This window comes from Sitodiplosis mosellana, unplaced genomic scaffold, assembly GCF_009176505.1.
Source record: "Sitodiplosis mosellana isolate CC-2019 unplaced genomic scaffold, AAFC_SMos_1.0 Smas_scaffold_18, whole genome shotgun sequence".
NCBI classification, from domain to species: Eukaryota; Metazoa; Arthropoda; class Insecta; order Diptera; family Cecidomyiidae; genus Sitodiplosis; species Sitodiplosis mosellana.
Window position 1 is genome coordinate 1110116 of NW_022595260.1, and position 22404 is coordinate 1132519.

Here is a 22404-nt window from a genome sequence, read left to right on the forward strand (position 1 = left end):
ATTAGTTCCATTTTATTTGATCTTCATTGTATGGAGCGAGCGAGTCAGCCATCCAATGGTCACATTCAACAAAACGCTCACATTGAAATCACGCCTTTATTAATGTGAGTTTGTATTTGAGCGAGTAACCTTTTCATATCACATGCTAACTTTAAGACACATACATAGTACTTGGACAGAACTTGTACGTTTCCGCAGAGCAATTTATGATAGTGCATTTTTTGTGCTGCGAGATACTTTATATTACGACAGCGTTTTCAGTTGTGTGTGAATAAATCATTTGTGAGAAGAGCGATGTATTTAGACTTAACCAAGCGCAATTGAAAGTATTCCGATAGATAGATGGTCCGAAACAGATTCTGTCCAAGGTACGGGAAAATGTGTAAACAAAGTTTGGAACGATACTCGGTTTGCAATCGATTTTTCGGTTCGTACTTTTGTGATCGTTTGAGTAAATCAAATCATCATTGTATTGGATATTGTTTGGGACGAACGATGAAACAAAACAACACAAACAACAGAGACACACCTCAAAGCCAAGCACACCAGATACGCACTTAGTAGACATTTTTACGTAATTGTTGTGATAATTCAATTTCATCGTTACAATTGATTCATCGTATGTGCAGTGACAATGTACTGTACTGTACTGTACAGCATTGGTTACAATGACCGATTAACAATGTAAACATCTCTTCTTTTTCATTTCATTTACATATATCAGCAACAATTTTCCGATGCGAACTTACTACGTATGTATTTAAATGATTGTCATTCAACCAAACATGCTGTAAATATTGGGGAGCAACATAAATCACCATTTCGGTTCCAAAAGATGAAGAAAAAAAAACGCGCGGAAATAAATTGGTCTTACACCTTTATAAAATATGTTCTCACACCTTTGTGGCAAACATGATTTCAAATGCAGATTTCATGTAATTTAGAATATTAATATTTTCATTAGAACATTTGGAACTGTATCAAGACAAAAAATCAAAATAAAAAATCTTGCATAAAATTGATAATGTAACAACAAGTACAACAATGAAATAATTGAAAACGATCATTTAAAAACATTTCTGAGCGATAGTCTTTGGAATTCAATTGACTTCAATCTCATAATTCAATTCAATTACAGTGCACCCCCGCAAATTAGAAATGAAATGTCCCGAGACCATTTCTGACTAGGGGTTTCATTCAAGGCTTGAGAAATGTGAATATTTGTGAATATTGTGGATATTTTTCTCATTGAATCATCGTCAAAATTTCGATTATATGTGAATGTTGTGAATTTTGTGAATATTTTGAATCAAATTTCCAAGATGGCGACGAATTCAAGATGGCGGCTGATGAGAACGCCTGAACTGTCAAATAAGAAAGACTGAATATCGGTGAATATGAGTGGATATTCTGAATTTAGCTCAAAACACACCGGAATTCATGAACTTTTGAATGATAAATTCCCCTAGATTTCTGATTTGCGGGGTTTTCTAATTTCTGAGGTTCTTACAATTCTATCAAAAATTGTTATAAAAAACCAGAAAAACCCCGCAAATTAGATGTAAACCCCGGGATGTTTTCTAATTCCGGGGTTTCTAATTTGCTGTAATTTCAATATTAATACAATTCCAATTGCTTTTTTGTTTCTATTTTGCACATGTGAATTTAATGGAACCGCATTACTTATAGTAAATTGCTATTCGTGTACAAAAAATAATGCATATTTTTATACCTTATGGAAGACCAAATTTACCTTAGAAACGTTTTAAATTTGAATTAATAACTATTAACAATATTGGAAAATTGAAATTCAAAGACTTTTCTTTCATAGATTCTGACATAGTCTGATCTCGTTGATCTTGACCCCTGCTGCCGAAATTTTACCCCCCACGAAATTTTTTGAACCCATCGACATTTTTCGACTTTGTTTTTAAAAGTGGATGATTTTATGATTTTACACTAGATAGAATTGATTTTCAAAATGATTGATGACCTTTTTTTAAGGTTTTCACTTTTTCCCGAAAGCTATTTTACACTAATGAATTTTTGGTTTGACCCTCCCTGAAATTTTTGGTGTCAGAATCTATGTTTCCTTTCATCAGTGCATAACTGCATATGCACATACATATTCAAATTGTACAATCGAATCGTATTTTGAAAAATGACTTGCGTCGGCTTCGAAGCAAAATGCAAGCCGTTTCAGTTCCTATTGGAATAAATGTCAGATATCGGCTTGCAGCCGACGTATGTGACGTGAATGTCATCATCAAGTTTTGACAACAAATAATTTTTTTCGTATGAAAGAAAAAGTTCCATTGTCATTGTTTGTTTACTTTGAAAAATAGTATTTTCAATTGAAATTTTCGCGTTCATCTGAAAATTTCCACACATTTCACACTATGACAACACAATTTAGCGAAGATTTTAACAATTTAGCGAAGATTTGTCGTTGTTGCTTATGTAAAAATGGTGAAATGCGCCCATTGTTCGGAAGCTGCCTCGACAATATGCTATCCTTCGTTGCTGATATCGACGTACGTATCGACGCAGAATTGCAATTATATTTTTCACGTAATACTTTTTATTCAATTCATGTTTGTTGTTTTGCTATCTTCTAGGTACACGCCAATGATGGATTGCCGAAATTGATGTGTGTGCCGTGTGTATTGCAAGTGAGTCGAGCATTTACGTTCAAACAACAATGTCGACGGTCAGATCAATCTTTGAAATCTTTTCTGGGCAAATTACCACCTGCATCAGACAATAATCACATCGAAGATGGTTCGACAAGTCTTAGAGCGAATAATGTTATGCAACCTAAAGTTGAGAACGTCGTCGTACAAGTAGCTGCTTTGGAGGATGGTATGAAGGAGCATACATTTCAGCTCCAGTCCAATGAGACTGAGACAGATAATTTGGATGCAGAACTAGTTTTGGACGTCCTAACGTCAGAAATCGAAACGAGCTCATTTGAGGAGGAAATCGAATTGTCTAGTTTGCCCAGTGAAACACAATTCTCACCAGTCGCCTCTGAAAATATTCAACAACAATTGGCGGTTGATGGTGTCTTGTTGAATGATGTCCAAGGAACGAAAAAAGAAAATCTTCCTCAAAAGTCGTTCGGAGTCTATTTCGATGAAATAAAATTGGATGTTGCACAAGTATCCCTGACCGATGAAACATTCGGTATGTTGTGCGAATCTGTCTTTTCTTCTTTTGCTTCTTCTGCGAATATATTTTTATTAACCATAGCCAAAAAAAATCCTTCCAGACGATATTCCAGCCGATGAAAGTGATGTAGACGAAAAAAAGATGTCAACAGATGAGTTCATCTGTGACATTTTGTCGGATGACAAGTTGAAAACAGGAATTCGATCTAGTTTCAAATGTACCAACTGTGACTTACACTTCGAAACAGAGGAAAAACTGGACACGCACATGCAATCTTCACACACTACTGACACAAACACATCCGATGAAGCAAAAGATGCGAATAAAAATGAAACAAAGAATTCGTTCGAGTGCCCCGATTGCCATAAAGTGTTCGCTGAGAAGAAGATTTTAAAACGCCATTTGAAAATTCACAGTCCAATCAAACCGCATACTTGTCCACATTCTGAGTGTGGTATGTCATTCGCCGAAAGCAGCAATCTTTCGAAACACATGAAAAAGCACACTGGTGAACTGCGTAACGTAATCGGCAAGCCCAATCTTTGCCAAGTGTGTGGAAAAGGATTTAAATGGGCGAGCTCCCTGAGCAAGCATATGAAACACCATACACGGCACAAAATCCTAAATTGTCCATATTGTCCAAAGTACTACGTAGAAGCCAGATCTCTGAATATACACATGCGTTACCACACGGGGGAAAAGCCATTCGTTTGCGAGGCATGTGCAAAATTATTACCGATTAGATAATTAAATTAAATTAGATTTAATTTAATTTAATTTAATTTAATTATAAAATTATCTGATTAAATATTGATTAGGTGTGCAAAAAAGGATTTACGCAAATGGGCAATTTGGAAAAACATATTCGAGTAAGAATGATTACTATTTATTTAGAATATGCCATCTTTTTGTTCAAAGAAAAGAAAAGAGATTACATATAATCTCAATATTTACTATTTCATAACAAACAGATTCATACCGGCGAGAAACCATTTAAGTGCCCAATTTGTTCCAAAGGTGTGTACAATGTGCAATGTTTAAAGGTTCAGTATGATTGAATCGATATTCGAATTTATTTTCAGGTTTTTCCCAAAGTGGTTATGTGGCGATCCATTTAAGGTATTGCTATTTTGTGATAAAATTGATATAAATTTGATCTAACTATGATTTTCACCACATATGCCCCAGAACTCACACAGGCGAGAAACCGTAAGTATTTTAGAAAATTTTCGTATATTTTTTTATTAATGTCCTAATCGAATCAAAGGTACCGCTGTGATGTAGAAAACTGTGGAAGGGCATTTGCGGGATCGAATACGCTTGCGATACACAAGAGAACCCATAGTGGAGAACGGCCTTATCCTTGTTCTCACTCTTCGTGTGATAAAACTTTCGCTCGACAAGAAACGGCCAACATTCACCAACGAACTCATACAGGAGAAAAGCCATATCGATGCGAGATCTGTCATCGTGGTTTCACTAGTTCGGGTCATTTAACTGGTCATATACGTTCACACAGTGGAACGAAGACCCATGAATGCAAATGTTGTAAAAAACGATTCGCTGGAAGTAGCAGCCTCAAAGTTCATATGAAATCACACTCATTTTCCTCAGAAAAGGCTTCGCAGCAGCAGCAGCAGCAGCAAGAACAACAGCCACAGCCGTCTCAACAGCAGATCTTTGATACCAAGACAACAGTATTTGAGTGCAATATGTGTAAAATGAACATTCCGTCATCGGCTCTTTCGTCCACGGAAGAACTACCCTATAATCACGAACTTATCGATGATGTGCTAATTTGTTCAAATGTGGCTTCAATTATTGATAATGGTAAAATTATCGAAGGTATTCACGATGAAAACGGAACAAACATCATACTGACGACAACGACCCATATCGAAAATGGCCAACAATTGTTAATTAATCTATCCGATTTAAAATAGGAACATGGTCACTAATGGGGTTATTGTAAAATATTTTGGATGTGGGTAGATTTCAAATGTTGATTTTGTAATTCTTTCAAAGTTTTTATTTACACAAACTAGACAATATACTGTAACAATTCAAACTTAGAGATTATTAAGGATGGTTAAACTGCGCTAAAATCCTCTGACGATGGAATTCGTCACGCAACTCTTCGCTTTTCTTCCTAAATTGTTCAGATTTCTCCAAGTCCTTTTCAGTGCCGTCACCAAGCGCATACATTCGGGATAAATTTGCACATGCATAAAAATTCTTCAGCTCGCATGCTTTGGTCGACAATGCAAATGCTTTTTTCATATCTTTTTCGACTACAAATGCATTTGCTGGTTTTTCGGGTGTTGTTGTATTGCTTAACGATTTTAAACTGTCTGCACCAGACATCGAACCTGTCATAAACATACCGGATAAGTAAAAACAAGCGTTTGCATTCTCCATTTCACAGCTTTTGGTCAGATAATTCATGCCCTAAAATCGAAACATCAATAAAACTTTTGTAATTTCAAAATTTACATCAAGCCGTCTGAGTTGTTTTTCTCTATTTTCACCTTTGGAAGATCTCTCTTAAGTGCAGTATTCTCCAACACTGGTGACACAAGCAGCATTCCGCTGTTCAAACAATTCTCACTGCTGCCCAAGCTACAACCCTTTTCAAAATACTTCAATGCCTCCACTGGATCCGATTTTACATTTTTCTCTTTTACACCAGTGAATGCCACATTTCCATATTCCAGACATGATTTTGCATATCCATACTCGTCGCAATTGACTTTGAATAATTTTACCGCTTTCAGCAAATCATTTTCTTGCATTTTTATAAATTGCCCCAGCATGTGGCAATCTAAGAATAAGTAGGTAAATTTCAATTAAAATTGGTTAAATAAAAATAAATTACAGTTTGCGTGACATTCATTACCTTCGGGTTTCTTGTGTGTATAACATCCTTCTCGATATGGTGCAATTGTCTCTTTACTTGGCAGTTTCATGATTTAAATTTGAATTTTCATTCAAAATTCGACGATATTAATGAAAACACAACGATTTGATGGTTATATTTTACAGTCATTTGACAACTACAAAAGACACAAACATTATATAACTCACATACTAATACTACCGGTGCTGTACAAATGTCACTTACTGTCACATTCATCTTCGTGACTACACAAAACACATACATGTCCATATGTATACAAAGATTTTATTTGATTTTTTTTTATCCAACACGACCTAATTCCATAAAATCAATTACTTTTGATTCCAGTAAAATTGAAATAAACACGCTTACCACCTACTAAGGAATGGTGGTGTACTGATATTATGCTATTTATTCATTTTTTTGTTTCTATCAAGCCTTTATTTGTTAAATGAAATTGGGCAAAATAAGCATTTGTTTAAACAAAAATATTATACAATCCTATCGAAATGACTGGAAATGAAAATGATGTTGGCATATGGCATCAATTTTCTCTGCTTATGAAGTTTGTTGGAATAATAATTGCTTGCTGTTCTTAACATCTTCTTGCAATTGAATTGCTTTCTTTTTGTATATCTCAGCCTTTTCTGCATTCTTTTCAGTACCTTCGCCTCGAGCGTACATTTGTGATAAATTTGCACACGCATACATATTATTTAATTCGCACGCTTTGTAGCTAAATGTAAACGCTTTTTCCATATTTTTTTCTACAATGAAGTCATTTTTTTTAACAACGGATGATTTTGGACTGCTTGATTCCGTGGATGATATCAGTGGTTGGGTTTCTTTCGATGCAATCGGTCCCTCAGCCCCACTGATATGTAGTCCACTGAGATAGAAACATGCGTTACCATTATTCAAATCGCAACTCTTTGTCAAGTATTCCATACCCTGAAATGAACCAAGTGGTTGTGGGATCATGTGCATATTTCGTAATATATTTGTTTTTTTTTTTCAATAAAATCTTTTCTAATAATGTAGTTGATAAGGTATATCCTACCCTCATAAAATCTCTTCTATTGTTCATTTTCGGTGATACAAGAAGAAGCCCAGCATTTAAACAGTTTTCTGAATCGCCCAGTTTGCATCCTTTTTCATAATACTCCAAGGCCTCTGCTGGATTTGGCTTCGAACCACTCTTGCCGCGTCCGATAAACGTGTAATTACCATATTTCAAACAAGACTTTGCATATCCATAATCATCACATGTACTTCGGTATACTTTCCGTGCTTTTTCATAATCTTTATGAATAGACTCCAAATAATCAGCGAGCAAGTGACATACTAGTGAATCCATAGAAAAACAGCAACAACATTTATTTTGGTGGAAATTACATCAACTAAGCTACCAATATTTGCATACCGACCATCTGGTTTTTTCTCCGAATAGCAACCAAATCGATATTCGATTCCGATGTTATCTAAATATTGTTTCACTTCGGCCTCATCTTGGAAGTTTACTGACATTTTAACTAACAAATATGCAGATTTCACGGGGATTGAAATGTGGATGGGAGACAATAGAGTTAAACTAAATTGGTATGAAATGTGTAATATACCAGAGACGTAAAGTATTCAATCAGCTCTATATAAACTCCTGTCAAATGAAACAAAGGTACTGTCTGTAGTGCGTTCGTGCCTTCTCACGCAATTTTACTAGTTCCCAGATTGACCGTCAGGGGGCGATTCGTTTTTGAGTAAAAATATTTTATTCAATTAAAATAAAAAAGAACAATGTTGAAGCAATAACAATAAATGCAAAAAAACGGACATGGATTGGTTGGTTTTAGAATTTTTTATTCGGTTTTATTGTCTACAATTCTCACGCAAGATAATAAACATTTCTGAGAAGAATTTTTGATTTTATTATCATTCAACTAAAGTCAAAATAAATCGGCTAATTACTCTAAACTTTCGCTCTATGATAACAGTTTGTATTCCATTTCTCAAGTAAAGCACAGTATATCGGATCTTAATATCAATGAAACTTCACTTGTATGTCTCCTGATACATGACTAATATTTCAAAATGATTTCAGTGGTGAAAAATTGACTAATTCGGGTGAAAATGGTTTCAATGCACAATCTTAACAGACTAACAGTCTTCATCCAATACTCTTGAAAGCCCAAACTTGTATAAATGTGCCCCACAATCTGACTAAATTAGAGTTGTTGTCACCGCTGTACTTTTTACTTCCTAGATTAATTGCCCTTTACATATCATCTTATCATCTTTTGATAATGTATTTTTCGTCGTCATTATCAAATTCAATCATTCATATTTGACTCACGCCAATTTAAAATATCAGCCGGATATTTAATCAAAGTAGAAAAGAAATAATCAAAAGAAATGTGCTTATGATAGTCATTTTTCAATTGGATCGACTTTGTGTGTGTATTTGTGTTTGTGTGGTTTTTTGTTTTAAGTTTCAACGATTTATTCGATATAATTTAAATATTTTTTCCCATTTTTATTTAGTTCGTTTTTGTGAGTTTTGTTTTACAGTGCATTAATAATGCGACGGCGGTTGTGTTATCGTTAATTTACTTAGCACCAATAAATTTCTTCAAAGCCGGAGTTGAGAACGACTTCGGGCGTTCGATTGGTAAACCAAGAGCACGGTCCCAGATCAATTGAGCCAACACACCAAGAGCACGTGATACGCCGAACATAACGGTGTAATAGTTCATTTCCTTCAAATTGTAATATTGCAATAAAACACCAGAGTGAGCGTCCACATTTGGCCATGGATTCTTGACCTTGCCCAATTCTGTGAGGATTGGTGGCACAACTTTGTAGACGGTCGACACGAGATGGAACAATGGATCGTTTGGCAAATGTTTCAATGCAAATTCACGTTGGCATGTGTATCGTGGATCGGTCTTACGCAACACAGCATGACCGTAGCCTGGAACAACTTGTCCCGATTTCAATGTCTTCCAGATAAAGTCTTTTAATTGATCTTCGGTGACATTGTCGCCCACTTCCTTTTGCAATTTCTGCAACCAAATCAATACTTCTTGGTTAGCCAAGCCGTGCAGTGGGCCAGCAAGACCGTTCATACCGGCAGCAAATGAAAGATATGGATCGCTCAATGCTGAACCAACCAAGTGAGTTGTGTGAGCTGAAACATTTCCACCCTCGTGATCGCTGAATTCGACAATGAAAAAGAAAATTAAATTAATTTTGCGTGTTAATGTTTCATTTGAAAGTAGCGACCATTTTTACCTATGAATTGTAAGGTATAAGCGCATCAATTCTGTGAAGGTTGGATCTTCGAAACCTAACATTCTGGTATAGTTGGCTGACCAATCCAAGTTTGGATCAATGGAGCCGATTCCCTTGCCGTCTTTATATGTGTTACGGTAGATGGTAGCGGCAATGACTGGCAATTTAGCAATAAGATCCATACTGTCTTCGTATGTTGTCTCCCAGTATTTTGATTTGTGGACACCCTAAATAGAAACCATATTAACAATTACAATTTCATTCGGTGTTGGATAAGTCATTCTTTTCTCAAATCTATATATACGTCGATACTTACATCAGCGTAAGCTTTGGCGAATTTTGAATCATGATTGAGAGCGGTGATTGCTGCAGAGAACTGTGACATTGGATGCAATGTGTTTGGCAAATTGTTCAACAATGTGACAACGTGTTGTGGCAAAGCAGCACGTTCAGCCCATTCCTTCGACAATTGTTTGGCTTGGGCTTGAGTTGGGATCTCGCCAGTGGCGAGCAACCAGAAAAGACCTTCTGGCAATGGTTCGGAACCACCCTCAGCTTTTGGCAACACTTTCTGACATTCTGGGATTGACAATTCGCGGAAACGAATACCCTCATCTGGATCAAGAACAGATGTTTCCCAAACCATGGCTTTGATGCCACGCATACCGCCATACATCTGAAAAATATCAGTTACAAGAAAAAAATCAATTTTAGAAATCAATGAGGAATGACACATGGAATCGCTAGAATAAATATCAGCAGTCGCATATCGATTCATTACTACGCACAAGCAATATATACGCGGTTACGGAAAAATACTAATCGAAATAAGAATATCGGTTTTGCTTGATTAACTATTCTTCCGCCAAACTTGAGATGACGACGGATGAAATCATGCGAACGCCGTACACACAGCATCACAACCGATATGCATTTGTGTATTCTAATATGGGATTTTCAATGAATACGGAGTCAAAAGAGAATGGCAAAATGTATGGATATTGCCTATGTCATTTGAGTCGGGAGCGACCATGCGAATAAGTGAATTAATCAAAGTCAATGAGAATGAATCAAGTGTTGTGAAAATGAATATGCGACCTAAACAAGATTGAATTCAATCACATATGCATACTTCACGTTATGTATTCGGCGGCGCATGGCGCCCCAGTCATAATCAAATTCAATTTATTTGCGGGTGAAATTGATAATGACCGTTGTGATATAGATATTGGAAATGGTTTCTGATTGTGCGTTATTGCTACTTACCATGTCGACGGTAACTTCTCCAACCTTGGTTGATCCATTGCTCTTACGGAAAGCCTTTACAACTTCTTGCTCTTGTGGAATCTTCTCAGCGAGCACGTCTTTCAACGATTTCTCGCTAGCAAAGTTACGCACGAAAGTTGTAATAGCCGGCAAAGTTTTCTGTGGTGAAAGAGAAAATAGAAATGATTCCATTAAAAATTCCATTTCCAAAAAATTACCAAATTTAAAAAAGGCTTATTATATAAATGAATGAAATTTACTCAATTTGGACATCAACGTAATGGGTGTGTAATAAACGTAGATCGTTAAAAAGAGAAAGACACCGCGATAACAATAAACAAAATACTTTAATTGAACAACAAGTTTAACAGATAGTGTCATATCGGCGAGTTTGATTGGGTGTTCCCAAGAAAGTGCCGCATGTTCGTGTGCAAATTTAAAAAAAAATGAACATATCAATAAAATGAAACCACTCGAATAAAACAATGGGATCACATTGAGAAATATGTACTTGGTTCGTCGAAAACACTAGTAGGTACGATTGTATAATCAAGGAACTCAGTATAGCATGAGTCACAAACGAAATAAGATGAGAGAAAGAAGAAAACCATAAAATTAACGAGAAATATACAAAGTGAGCAATGCTTGGCAGCAGCAGCGACAATGCACAATAACGAAATCTTCATATTGGATGGTTATTTGTATGCAAGCAAGTTTCACATATACGGAATATTTCATTCAATATAACGAATCAACAGCTCACACGCATGAGAGCGTAGTTTTACGTCTGACCAATTCTATGTCAAAATGAGACATTGTCACATTTGAATTTTATGACATATATATCTTTAGCGCAATGTCAATCATTCATCTATAGATTATTGCAACGCATGTTTTTGCATTAAACAAATTGATGCAACACAATGTACTTTTATGTTTAAAGACCAATTGAATTATTTTACACAGTGGATGCATAGAAACAGTAGAAAAGATAATTGATGTATCTAAGTATCTCAATTCTTTTTTCAATTTTTGTAATTACAGGTGACTTTCACAAACAGCTGTGCTAGAGCCACACTAGCTAATTCCCAACAAAAATGTTTGTTGTGTGGTAGAGTTGAGTTAGTTTGTGTGCGCCAGAGGTTGGTTGCAGATAAATTTATTTATATAAATTTCAAATATCAAATAAATTTATCCGATATTTTTCATGCGTTGTGTTGTTCTGACGCATTTGCAGTACATAAACGAGACATCGGCCGTTGTATTGACAGCCAGCTATTCATCGCAGGAATGAGATTTTTTGATTTATTCATTTACCGATATTTGTAAACAAGTCTGCCACTGTGTCATATAGTCCATAAAAAATGTGCAGAGACGAAAATGTTCGCCATTTAGTTTTACATTGCCGATACATTAGTTATAAAGATTTTTGTTTTGTTTATTTTTTGTCGTTGGAAACAAATCTGCATATCTTTTTGCATTGTCTCTACACATTTCTTAGGGACATATACTACGTACAGTGGCAATGCAAAAAGATTTGTTTATAAACGACAAAAAATAAACAAAACAAAAATATCTATAACTAATGTATCGGCAATGTAAAACTAAATGGCGCACATTTTCGTCTCTGCACATTTCTTATGGACTATATATACTATGTAGTGACATAGTGGCAGAATTGTTGAGAAATAACGGTAAATGAACAAAACGAAAATCTCATTCCTGCGATGAATAGCTGGCTGTCAATACAACAGCCGATGTCTCGTTTATGTACTGCAAATGCGTCAGAACAACACAACGCATGAAAAATATCGGATAAATTTATTTGATATTTGAAATTTATATAAATAAATTTATGTGCAACCAACCTCTGGTGTGCGCATTTTGTTTTTGTCTTTTTCTCACAAAGGGCGACTGATATTAATTCTCATCGAGGGCGCAACAAGGTCCCGCGTGCGGCAGCAATCCAATTGATTTAAAGATATTCAGAAGAAAAATATAACTGCGGAACATTGAAACCTCAATACTTGCATCGCCGATGCTTGATGTTCAAAATTGCGGATGCGATTTCGTGACATATCGATTATTGTATTTTGTTTATGTAATGTTTGCTTGGCAGATGAGTGACATTGGCTGAATACACCCGGAAACGAGTCAAGTGTAGTTCGCCAATAATATGTGACTATGCTCTGCAGAACGCTTTCCATTTGTTTAATCTCATTTCAATTAAATTTAATAAATATCCATGAAGATTTTCGCTTGACAAATATAGCGACAAAAAAAAACAAATAGTTGTAAGAAATGTTTTGTTGTGTGATCAAAACACGGTTTGATTCATCATTTAACCAGTTTGTGAGTATGTCATTTCCAATGACATACTAGAACAACGATTATACAATGTTCTCTCGTATTTAGCTGTATGTAGTTTCGTAATTGACTGTGAGTGTGAAATGAACGATTTGATAAACAACAAACGTAATCCCGTGTGTCGACATTGGATTGTTACAATACCATTGAATGATGATTGTTGCCGCCTCGCTACAAAAAACGTGATATAAAATTCATCTTATCAGTTTTCGAATAATGTAAAAAGAAAAAATGTAGAAAAAGAAAATTTCGTAGTTGAAATAATGCGAGCATGACTTTGCATACGCTTGACGCCTGAATTTCAAATGTATATTGGCGAATTCAGCGATGAAATGTATGCCCTCTGTGTGACACACAACATTCGATTTGTGATCACGTACGCATATCACAAACACAACACACAGTTGGCTACGATTCAAACAATCTGAATGCGTGTTCGTTGCACCGATTTCGAACCCGGCCCCTTTCGGAACATTTATGGTCAATAGCATTGACTTGATTTTTGGACTTTGAAAGCACACAACCGAGATATCAGTTCCAGCCAACCGAGTTATTGGCCCATCTTACTATCGAACCAAGGTTCTTTGAAACCAGTATACCAAATATAGGACTCTTTATTGCAATGAATGACAAATAAAATCGGAATTTGTTTGAAATTAATCACTTAATTCTCATGCGCGCATCAAACGCATACTGGAAAGTCGCTTGAAAACGGATGAATTATTTGTGGAATACTGAATTTTTCTTAGAACGCTGCCGCTTGATGCGTTCACATTGTTATATAATCACTTTCACGGATCTCGTATCTCATGCTCATGATATCATGTGAGTACGACCTTGTCGACGGGAAAAAAAAAAATTAGGATTTTGAAATTCAATTCTATCAACGGCACACTTCCAAAATTCCACACTTTCTTTTTTCAAGTTGCATTCTATGATCTCCAATGGTTTTGATTGGTCAAAATGAAGAAGAACTAGTTATGTAATTCATTTTATGGGCTATCCCCACGTAGGCATCACGTTCGGCCCGACTTCGTCAAACTATTGAACACGAAAATATATCGAAAACAATTTTCCGTTATTTTGTTCTACACCATTTCTTCTTAAGAATAGAAATAACACTTTAATTTTTCCCCGTTTTCCGAAAAATGTTAGTATCGATTTGTTCCAAATAAATGAAAATCAAATAGAACCAATAGATTCTTTGGTTATAAGTTTCCCATTCGTTTGAGTTTCTTTTTCAATTTGTTTCCAACGATTTTTTTCTACTTTGCTCTTTCAACTGACCTGCGTCTCAGCTAATTTACTTGTGGTCATTCGCATCAACGACATTTTTGTAAAATTTTTCCTCTCGTTTTCACAATTCTAAAATTAAATGGAAATTCGACAGGCGCTACGCTCCGAAGTATTTTCAGCACAACCGCACTATTGAGCACACCGTATTATTCTGGCAGTAAAGCGCCAATTTATACTCTTGCACGAGTGGAAAAAAGTGAACAAACATACAAGCAGATGTATTCGAAATCAATGCTGACAACTCTGTCGCGATAAAAAAAATTACCCAAAAAACCACTGAAGTGCCGACATTGAGCCTCCCTTCATTACTATATGCGGTCTGAATTAACGGTTAACTTGGATTTTCATACTCAATTCATTGATGTCGTGCTTATTTTGGAAACAAATATAATTCCAAATGAATTTCAAAGTTTAACTCGTCATGAACTTACAATTTTAATTCATCAATGGTGCAACGCTTATACCGAAATGACAGGTATATTGCGCATGTTTGTCTCCTCCCTCCTGCCATCGTTTATTCAACCGTTCTGTCACCTTGTGGCATGCTTACTGTGACTTTGACGTTTACAACATGAATGTTGATCGAAGCTGTCACTCTTCAAGCTGTCAGTTCTTCTGGATCTGTCAATGCAAACGCGCTAATGAAATTTGAAATTCAGTCCTAATTCAGAATTAAATTCGATTTAGCCAATTAAGTCTTAGAAGAAAAAAGTCCAATCATTGGAAAGTTAAAACAAGCATTTGTTTTTCTCTTAAAAAAAAAATAATTAATATATTTATTCATAAAATTAAAGTAAAATTTGGACAATTTCTTTGCATACAATTACTAATAATATGTAGTACATTTATATATTTAAATAGGGTTTGAAATCTACAATGTGTATCGCTTATTTCGTTTCGGTTGTGTTGAGGGTGTGTATTTTTTTTCTTGTTTGAATATTTATCAGCGGAGCTGGAATAGCGAATAGGCAAAAATAAAATTATTCTATTGTATTTTGTAAATAAATTGAAAAGAAAAAGTGTTTATACTATTTATCTGATTAATAATGTGTTTCTTAAACTGATACATTTATTAGCAAATAGCAATAGAATTTATCCCAAAAAAGAAAATCGATTTTTTCTCGTTTCGTTACACAATGACACCATTGAAAGTTTTAGTTTAGTTACTTGTTATAGTTTTCTTCGCAAAGTTGTTTTGTCAAAGAAATTTGGGCAGTAAAGTGCTGTACTTGATTGCTATTTTTCTTTAGTGTTGTTATTATCGGCTTGAAATCGTAAAGTGCAAAGACCACTTAACGCTTCTTAGCGTATACTTTCGCCTCGACTTTCTCTTGGTAATGGATTTTTGTTGTGTTGTATTGTGTTGTATTGTATGTTTTACTTGTAATTTACTAGAGTTAATATTCTCTGATATACTAGTCATTTTTTTCTTTTTTTTTCATCATCATTCGATTAAATTCACGTCTTTCACAAATTTATCCGTTTCGTTAATAATTATGTGTTTTGTTGTTTTTTTTTCATTTACATACGCTATGTACTGTACTGACATTGAATCAAATTTTAAATGCTTATTACATATTCATAGTTTATTTTATGTGAATCGGTTTTTTTTTTAAGGAAAGTTGACAGCAAACTCATGTTTAACTTGCATGGACACCATTTTAGTTGGCCAGTTTTATTAAACAAAAGAAAAACGTGCAAATTGTGCAATAGAACACGTCGATATGTTCCCCGGTGTGTATTGTTTGCAGTGCAATCTTTCTGGTTCCATGCGTTTACTTTCAAGTCTGTTTTTTTTTTGAATATGGGAAACAAATTTATATGGTAGAATATTTTTCTTTTCATGCTTCCTATTGATACTCTAGATATATTTATTGTAAAATTATTAACTTAGTAGGTAAAACGTTCATTTTTACTTTCATTAATCTTTTGACATATTCTGAGGTAGTTTTTCATTTAACAAAAAGAAATGTATTTAAATTATAAGAAAGAAGATAAAATGGATACAATGCTTTTTTATGTAGTTTTCTTTTTTTTCATTTTTGTGTTGAAATTTTCCGTTTTAGGAGGTATATAAAAGATGAAGTATAAATATAGGTACAGACTATAACATAATTTAAAAGAAGAAAAATTCAACAGAAAAAACAATTTAAAATTGGAGTTGGGAAGTATTGGGCTGGCTAAAATTTGTAAATGTGTATGGCGATCCGATGATGGGCTTGCATACACATACCCACACGCACCCAAATCACATAGGATCATCATCATCGTCCCAAACGAATTGAATGTGTGTCGAATCGCTATCTATTGTATTTCGTATGGGTTGGATTACTACAGGAACAAAACCGGTTTATTTGATCGGAAGCTTCTTTGATTCGCAACAAATATAAAACAATTCTATTTTATAAGATCATTTTCTTACTATTTTCTTGTCCTATTTTGTTGATGGGCACTGAGGATACAATAAATGACCAGAAAATAAACTATTATCACACAGGCAGGCCATTTAATGCATTTTGAAAGTATTTTCAACCGCTTGGCAGCAGCTACAAACTGATTCTATTTCATGGTTCCCAACTTAAAACAATTATAATTGCATTCCTGTCGTTTAGAGAAAAGAAAAACACATTTTAAAAGTAATCCCTTTGATGCTTAATTCTTTTTTTCTTGTTATCCATTTGCTGTACTCTAGTTGGATATTTAAAATGAGTTCATTTTTTTGTAATTATTTGAAAGAAAAGATGCAATGCAATTTTACTGATCTCTAAATAGACTGTTTTATCCATCATTGTTGATTATTAATAATTTTCTGTTTTATTCTGCAAATTCATTACTATTTTTATTCTCATTCTAACAATAAATAGAATTTTCCCTATAAAACATGCATTTTTCATTCATTTTTATTTATGGAATTTGAAAACATCTCGTTCAAATGACAAATACAACTAATATATATTTTCGCGTGAAAAACAAACACTTAACGAAAAAGGGAAACAAAAGAAAAGTATGTGTTCTTTTATTTAGACACAAAACCAATTCCAAGTTTAGCGGAATACACTGCGTTCTGTACCTAATTTCGAATGAATGAAACACATAATATTATTGAAGTGAACATAAAAAATTAAAGAAGGGGATTCAAAACCCCCTACAGAAAACAAAACGAGACATTCGTTGCAATTTATTTTGTTTTTCTTGTTTCTGCAAAAAAGAAGGTGATTCTGTAATCTGTTGACTGGTGTCAAAACGATTATGCTGTACTTTATGTGTCATTCGATGATTAGACGACACAAATATGATCTTTGCAGTATGTCCCATTGTGAGCGTCAACAGATAGAAGCTGAAAGTCATTTGTAGTGTAGTTCAGTCTCCGATACGACCTCAACCTACAATCCATCTTGACTCTATATTGAGACACGTGGAAACGTGGAAATATCACTTGGGAAATGTCGACAAGACCGTATATTGAGCTGAATAAATATCTGGAGCTGGACTCAGCCAGAGACCACCGCTTGAAAGATTTTTATGAAAATACTCTCACAAATTTAAAGGTCCAAAATTTCTTCCTTTTGTAAGACACTCAGCTGGATGAGCCCAGATACAAATATCAAATTCTGCTGTCGACTTATTCGTTGTTTCACTATTAATTTGGATTCGTGCATGAAACCGAGGATTTTTTCTTCTTCGCTGAATTGATCATTTTTTCTGCAAAACAAAATCATTTCTTTGCAAATCGTTTGTGTATCAATCGGAGCCTTCTGTCTTATGAATTTAGTACATATTAATTTTACGTTACTTGATTCTATTACTATATTTAAATATTTTAGTTTACTGTATTGTTCTTATGTTTCAAAATAAAAAAGCGACACAATTTCTTGTTGTTAATGTTTGCAGTTATTTGCCGTAAATATAAACACCATCGTAATAAACGAAGAAAAAAATGGAATTTCATTTGGCAGATTCTGTTCGATCTAGATCAAATCGAGTCAATGGGCGCGATTTTGTTGATCGAGTTTATTTTCTTTTTTTTTTCGAATGAACTGCTGCGTAGTGTCGCAATGATGAAAACATAAAAACAAACGTGTGAAAAAAACACTGTTCCATTTTATGAAATGTTTCTGGTCGTGATTCTTAAAAATTGGTTGTCTTTTGAGTTTTCTTTTCAACTTTCTTGACACTCATTTATCTCCATAGGTTAATTTTTAAAATATTCATTATGCTTTCTCTTTTTCAAATTTTGTTTGCGAAAATTGACGGTTAGTTCAAACAACTATTTCTGTGAATGTTACCAGCATATTTTCGAATCCATGAGTTTTCATTTGATTCCATTTTTTACTTTATTGTTCTTGTTGTTGTTTTAATAAAACTTTATTTGAATTTTCTTGTCATTTTAATTGTTTCTTTGTTTTTGTTTTTTGTTAAGCGAGCAAAAGTACATGATCAAAGCACTCCATAATAGGAAGCTGATCTTCTCCGTTCTGGTTTCGATTCGTATTAATTTCTCTCTTTTTCTTCAAATCTCTGATTAGGCATAATTACCAAACACAAAAAATCTACATTTTCTCCGTTTTATGTGTGGTTCAATTTTCAAAGGCGTCGGGAAATTAAAACGTTTGTATCATTCTCTTCTTAGCTGTTTCTATTACTTCATCTTTTTTTCATGTGAGCTTCTCGATCAATGGTGATATCATCGAGTGTGAATATCGTTCAAAGCGTATTTTCTTTCATCTTATTTATTTTGGGATGTTCATTTCATATTTTGACGGTGACTTTGTTTCTAAAAATTTTATTTGATCATCCTGCTTACGAATGAATGGGTCCCTGGTACAAATACATGAATTTATTAATCTGCTTTGGGAAGGTCAACACTTCAAGGAGATTCTGTTCAACGATTTTACGGAAATATAATTTGATTGGAAAGAGTTTTTGAGTTTTCGTTCTGTATATATTGTCCAATGATGGTGATTATTTCTGCACAATATGTCGATTGTTGAGCTAAAATTTGTACTTTTCAATCTTTGTACCGACTGTTTCTCTCGAGATAAAAACATGCCCGTAAAATGGTAAGCGATTCGAAAAGCAATCATATGCAAATTTCAATATCAAAATATCGCAATGGAAAAAAACTGACTGTTTCTTAAATTTGGGTTTTTACGCACATATGAACAGAATATAACGCGAATAGTTCGTCTGATCGAGTAATTCAATGTTGGTTCCTTTTCTACGGTACTAAACGGGCGTTGTGTTTGCTGTATTTGACGGATTTCGTTTCGGTTGTTCTGCTTTTCTTTAGGTGAAATCTATCGTATTTTCTTTTACTATAAGTGAAATTCAACGAGTCGATTTTCGAAACTTTCTTTTTTGTGTCCTTCATTGTTTTAAAATTCAGTATGGTGGAGCTGATCATACCGGCTTAGATAGCCAATATGAGCTGAGCTGATCTCTGGAATTTGGCGGAAATCCATGTTTAGTCTGTTATACGATTTTTGAGTCTGGTGTTGTTGGCAGTGGCTGTTTGGTGAGTCTGATTATTTTTCTCCTTTTTTTGTTTCTTATAGACGCGAGAATATGTTCGGATTATATTTTTTCAATCAAACACATGCTTTTTATGCAAATGGATTTGCTATTTGTCCAAAATTAAAATCAAAAGGGAAATTATAAATGAATTTGAAAAAATGAATTATTCGAAGAAAAAAAACATGTTCAAAGCAAAACGAAATAAAATTGTAGTAATTTCGTTGGTGTCATGTATATTATCTGGAAATTATATGATTTCAACTTTTAGAAAATTGTATGCAATTTGCGGAAAACTTGCACACTCGGCACCGAACACTGTTTGTAACATTCGGTTTGCGAAATTGCATAAAAATATTCCAAAAGAAAAGTGCTTAAGATTTTTCCTTATCCGGCTTGGACGCAGAACTAAAATTAATTCTCGTCCAAGATCTATTGATGTTTTTTTTTCTTCTTTTTTTTGGAAACGAAACCGAAATTAATGGAATTATTAATTTTTCAAAGAAAAAATCTAAAGTAAGCCTAAACTTTGGTATCACTTCATAAAATCTCTTACACTCTTTTTTTCTTATATAATTTCCATTTTGTACAGTAACACTCTCAAAAAATCCAAAAAACATTTTCCTTGTTTCTTCATTTTAAATAAACTCAAAAAGACAAAAAAATATCTACCCGACTAACTATTCAACATGATCACATTTGAATTGTGATAAAATGCGCCTAGAATGTATAAAAATTTTCACTTAATTTATCAAAAATACGTATAGGTTTTCTCATCATTTCTCATTATCAACTTTTTTCTTCACCTCTACGAACATTAAATGCCATATCACACTAGCTCACGGTAATTCCATCTTGGCACAATTAAACAACGTCCTCATTAAATAATTAAAATTTTCATTTTTCTCCATTTTTTTCAAGCATTTTTACCATTTTTAATCAAATTTTTTTTAACGATAAATAGCCTCTATAATTTTTACTCATTAAATTCGAAAACGAACAGCTAATTTATCAAATGGTTTTCATCTTCCTCTCTCCTTCTGTCTATCCCTATTCCCGTTTTAGTTTCGTTTATTACTCTCACTCTTTCGTTCTATTGTTTTTCATTTTCCACTTCTTTTGCCAATCTTTTTTTTTGCTCTTGAAGCAATAACGCTAAAATTTCTTCGACAATTTCGTTTGTTATTTCATATCAAAAATAATTCCAATAAAATAATATTTTTAAACTTATCCTTACCATTACTAATTTAAGATATTGTTTTCTTGATTGAAATCATGGTCGTCATTTTTGGAGCAATTTTTTAGACTTCAATTTCATGTTCAATTTTCTTTCAAAAAGTATTTTGTTTAAGTAGAATTTCATTTCATCGACATTTATTTTATCTGCGTCGTGCTCAAAAGTTCTCCTTTTTTTGTTGCCGTCTCTCGACGCATTTTTGAATTTCAGCAAGTTAATAGTCTAGTTGGGGGCTTCTATTTTCTTTAAAATAAATACTTATTTGATTCCTCAACCCAATCACACATTGTCAAAGAGATGTTAAACTTTGATTGGTAGACCGTTTGTCATTCGTCGTGTAGATTGTTTGAGCAATATGTTTCTTCCTTCATCAATACAGTGAGTTTGTGACATAAAAATTCACTTTCGTTTCGTTCATTTCATCCATTCAATCATATTTGACGTTGTCATTGTTAATTGAACAAAGTCTCTGGATAAGCATACGGAACAGAGTTTTAGATGTAGAGACAACATTTTAAAATTGGTCATCGTGATTTGTTCACCGATTCTAACAGAAAATTTGATTCGTTCAATTTTTGCAGGTTTTCTTTTATTCAAAACAATCTATGACTTTCACAACAATTCATCAATATAAATCGATTCGATTCGAGCACCCAGTAAATGCTGTTCGCAAATACTTGAATGCATTCGAATTTATTTTTTCCCAGAGGAAAAAAAGCAAATGCTATAACTTGGTTAAAATTGAAAAGTCTTATGATGAAAATGACATATTTCAAACAGAAATGAGGTGATGTTTGTGCTTCTCAACAAATGTTTCTTTCATTCATTCGGGACGAAAAGAATCATTCGCCATTTCTAGTAATATTTACTTGTTTGTAAAATAATGCACTTGCAATGAGGTATTCTCGTTATAGTTTGTTTCGTTTCTAAAAAACAAAAAGTTCGATGAATTCTTCTTTGCTCCGATTGAAACCAGCTCACGCATTGGAGTTGTTTCGATTGGAAATTCCGATGCTAACATTGAAATGAACCACCATACACAACACGCATTTTTTTTCTTCAAACTGTTCCTAACGCCTAAACAAACGTTTATTTCTTGATTATGTTGATTTACTTCTGATAATTTCAGTATCATGCCTTTTCTTTATTCTCTGGTCGTGAACGATTGTTCACAATTTCTTTTTGTTTTCATTAGATTTTTTAGTTTTTTTTTCTCGAAATAAGACCGAAATATTAAGCCAAAGTTTTTTTGGTTTTCAAATTACGATAATAGATGTTACAATTATGTAAATTAATTATGAAATCAGAATCGAGACGCAAGACAAATCAATCAGATACATTAAGAAAGAAGTGGGGAGTGTTTTTCACATAT

General features: G+C 33.9%; 4 protein-coding genes across 4 annotated transcripts; 1 reads left to right on the forward strand and 3 right to left on the reverse strand.

The window, feature by feature from the left end:
• Positions 1-2244: 2244 nt before the first annotated feature.
• Positions 2245-5669, forward strand: LOC129568424 (zinc finger protein 583-like). The gene is made up of 8 exons (XM_055446256.1): positions 2245-2534; positions 2619-3186; positions 3272-3888; positions 3990-4040; positions 4143-4188; positions 4254-4290; positions 4360-4380; positions 4439-5669. Exons 1-8 carry the CDS (start codon positions 2400-2402, stop codon positions 5112-5114), a joined length of 2151 nt encoding a protein of 716 aa, XP_055302231.1. The 5' UTR covers positions 2245-2399; the 3' UTR covers positions 5115-5669.
• Positions 5186-7728, reverse strand: LOC129568427 (cytochrome c oxidase assembly factor 7 homolog). Its single transcript, XM_055446276.1, has 5 exons — positions 7495-7728; positions 7128-7411; positions 6068-7018; positions 5700-5992; positions 5186-5619 (listed from the first exon to the last, which is right to left on the reverse strand). The coding sequence occupies exons 1-3, from the start codon at positions 7592-7594 to the stop codon at positions 6626-6628; spliced, it is 777 nt and encodes a 258-aa protein (XP_055302251.1). The 5' UTR covers positions 7595-7728; the 3' UTR covers positions 5186-5619; positions 5700-5992; positions 6068-6625.
• On the reverse strand, positions 5251-6137 carry LOC129568443 (cytochrome c oxidase assembly factor 7 homolog). The gene is made up of 3 exons (XM_055446294.1): positions 6068-6137; positions 5700-5992; positions 5251-5619 (listed from the first exon to the last, which is right to left on the reverse strand). The coding sequence occupies exons 1-3, from the start codon at positions 6135-6137 to the stop codon at positions 5251-5253; spliced, it is 732 nt and encodes a 243-aa protein (XP_055302269.1).
• A 179-nt stretch (positions 7729-7907) lies between the features above and the next one.
• LOC129568426 (probable citrate synthase 2, mitochondrial) lies at positions 7908-14514 on the reverse strand. Its single transcript, XM_055446275.1, has 5 exons — positions 14276-14514; positions 10622-10780; positions 9672-10031; positions 9356-9582; positions 7908-9277 (listed from the first exon to the last, which is right to left on the reverse strand). Exons 1-5 carry the CDS (start codon positions 14318-14320, stop codon positions 8671-8673), a joined length of 1398 nt encoding a protein of 465 aa, XP_055302250.1. The 5' UTR covers positions 14321-14514; the 3' UTR covers positions 7908-8670.
• Positions 14515-22404: the final 7890 nt, after the last annotated feature.

What these genes read in the sequence shown, in the direction of transcription:
- LOC129568427 (XM_055446276.1), bottom strand. Translation starts at nt 7,594, where the DNA reads ATGTCAGTAAACTTCCAAGATGAGGCCGAAGTGAAACAATATTTAGAT. An exon ending in TTCGGAGAAAAAACCAGATG is followed by an intron (nt 7,412 to 7,494) that starts GTCGGTATGCAA and finishes TGGATTCACTAG; the next exon opens with TATGTCACTTGCTCGCTGAT. An exon ending in ATAGAAGAGATTTTATGAGG is followed by an intron (nt 7,019 to 7,127) that starts GTAGGATATACC and finishes GGTTCATTTCAG; the next exon opens with GGTATGGAATACTTGACAAA.
- LOC129568443 (XM_055446294.1), bottom strand. Translation starts at nt 6,137, where the DNA reads ATGAAACTGCCAAGTAAAGAGACAATTGCACCATATCGAGAAGGATGT. An exon ending in TACACACAAGAAACCCGAAG is followed by an intron (nt 5,993 to 6,067) that starts GTAATGAATGTC and finishes ACTTATTCTTAG; the next exon opens with ATTGCCACATGCTGGGGCAA. An exon ending in TTAAGAGAGATCTTCCAAAG is followed by an intron (nt 5,620 to 5,699) that starts GTGAAAATAGAG and finishes TTTCGATTTTAG; the next exon opens with GGCATGAATTATCTGACCAA.
- LOC129568424 (XM_055446256.1), top strand. Translation starts at nt 2,400, where the DNA reads ATGACAACACAATTTAGCGAAGATTTTAACAATTTAGCGAAGATTTGT. An exon ending in CCTTCGTTGCTGATATCGAC is followed by an intron (nt 2,535 to 2,618) that starts GTACGTATCGAC and finishes GCTATCTTCTAG; the next exon opens with GTACACGCCAATGATGGATT. An exon ending in AAAAGCCATTCGTTTGCGAG is followed by an intron (nt 3,889 to 3,989) that starts GCATGTGCAAAA and finishes AATATTGATTAG; the next exon opens with GTGTGCAAAAAAGGATTTAC.
- LOC129568426 (XM_055446275.1), bottom strand. Translation starts at nt 14,320, where the DNA reads ATGTCGTTGATGCGAATGACCACAAGTAAATTAGCTGAGACGCAG. An exon ending in GTAAATTAGCTGAGACGCAG is followed by an intron (nt 10,781 to 14,275) that starts GTCAGTTGAAAG and finishes CTTTCACCACAG; the next exon opens with AAAACTTTGCCGGCTATTAC. An exon ending in TTATACCTTACAATTCATAG is followed by an intron (nt 9,278 to 9,355) that starts GTAAAAATGGTC and finishes TGTCGAATTCAG; the next exon opens with CGATCACGAGGGTGGAAATG.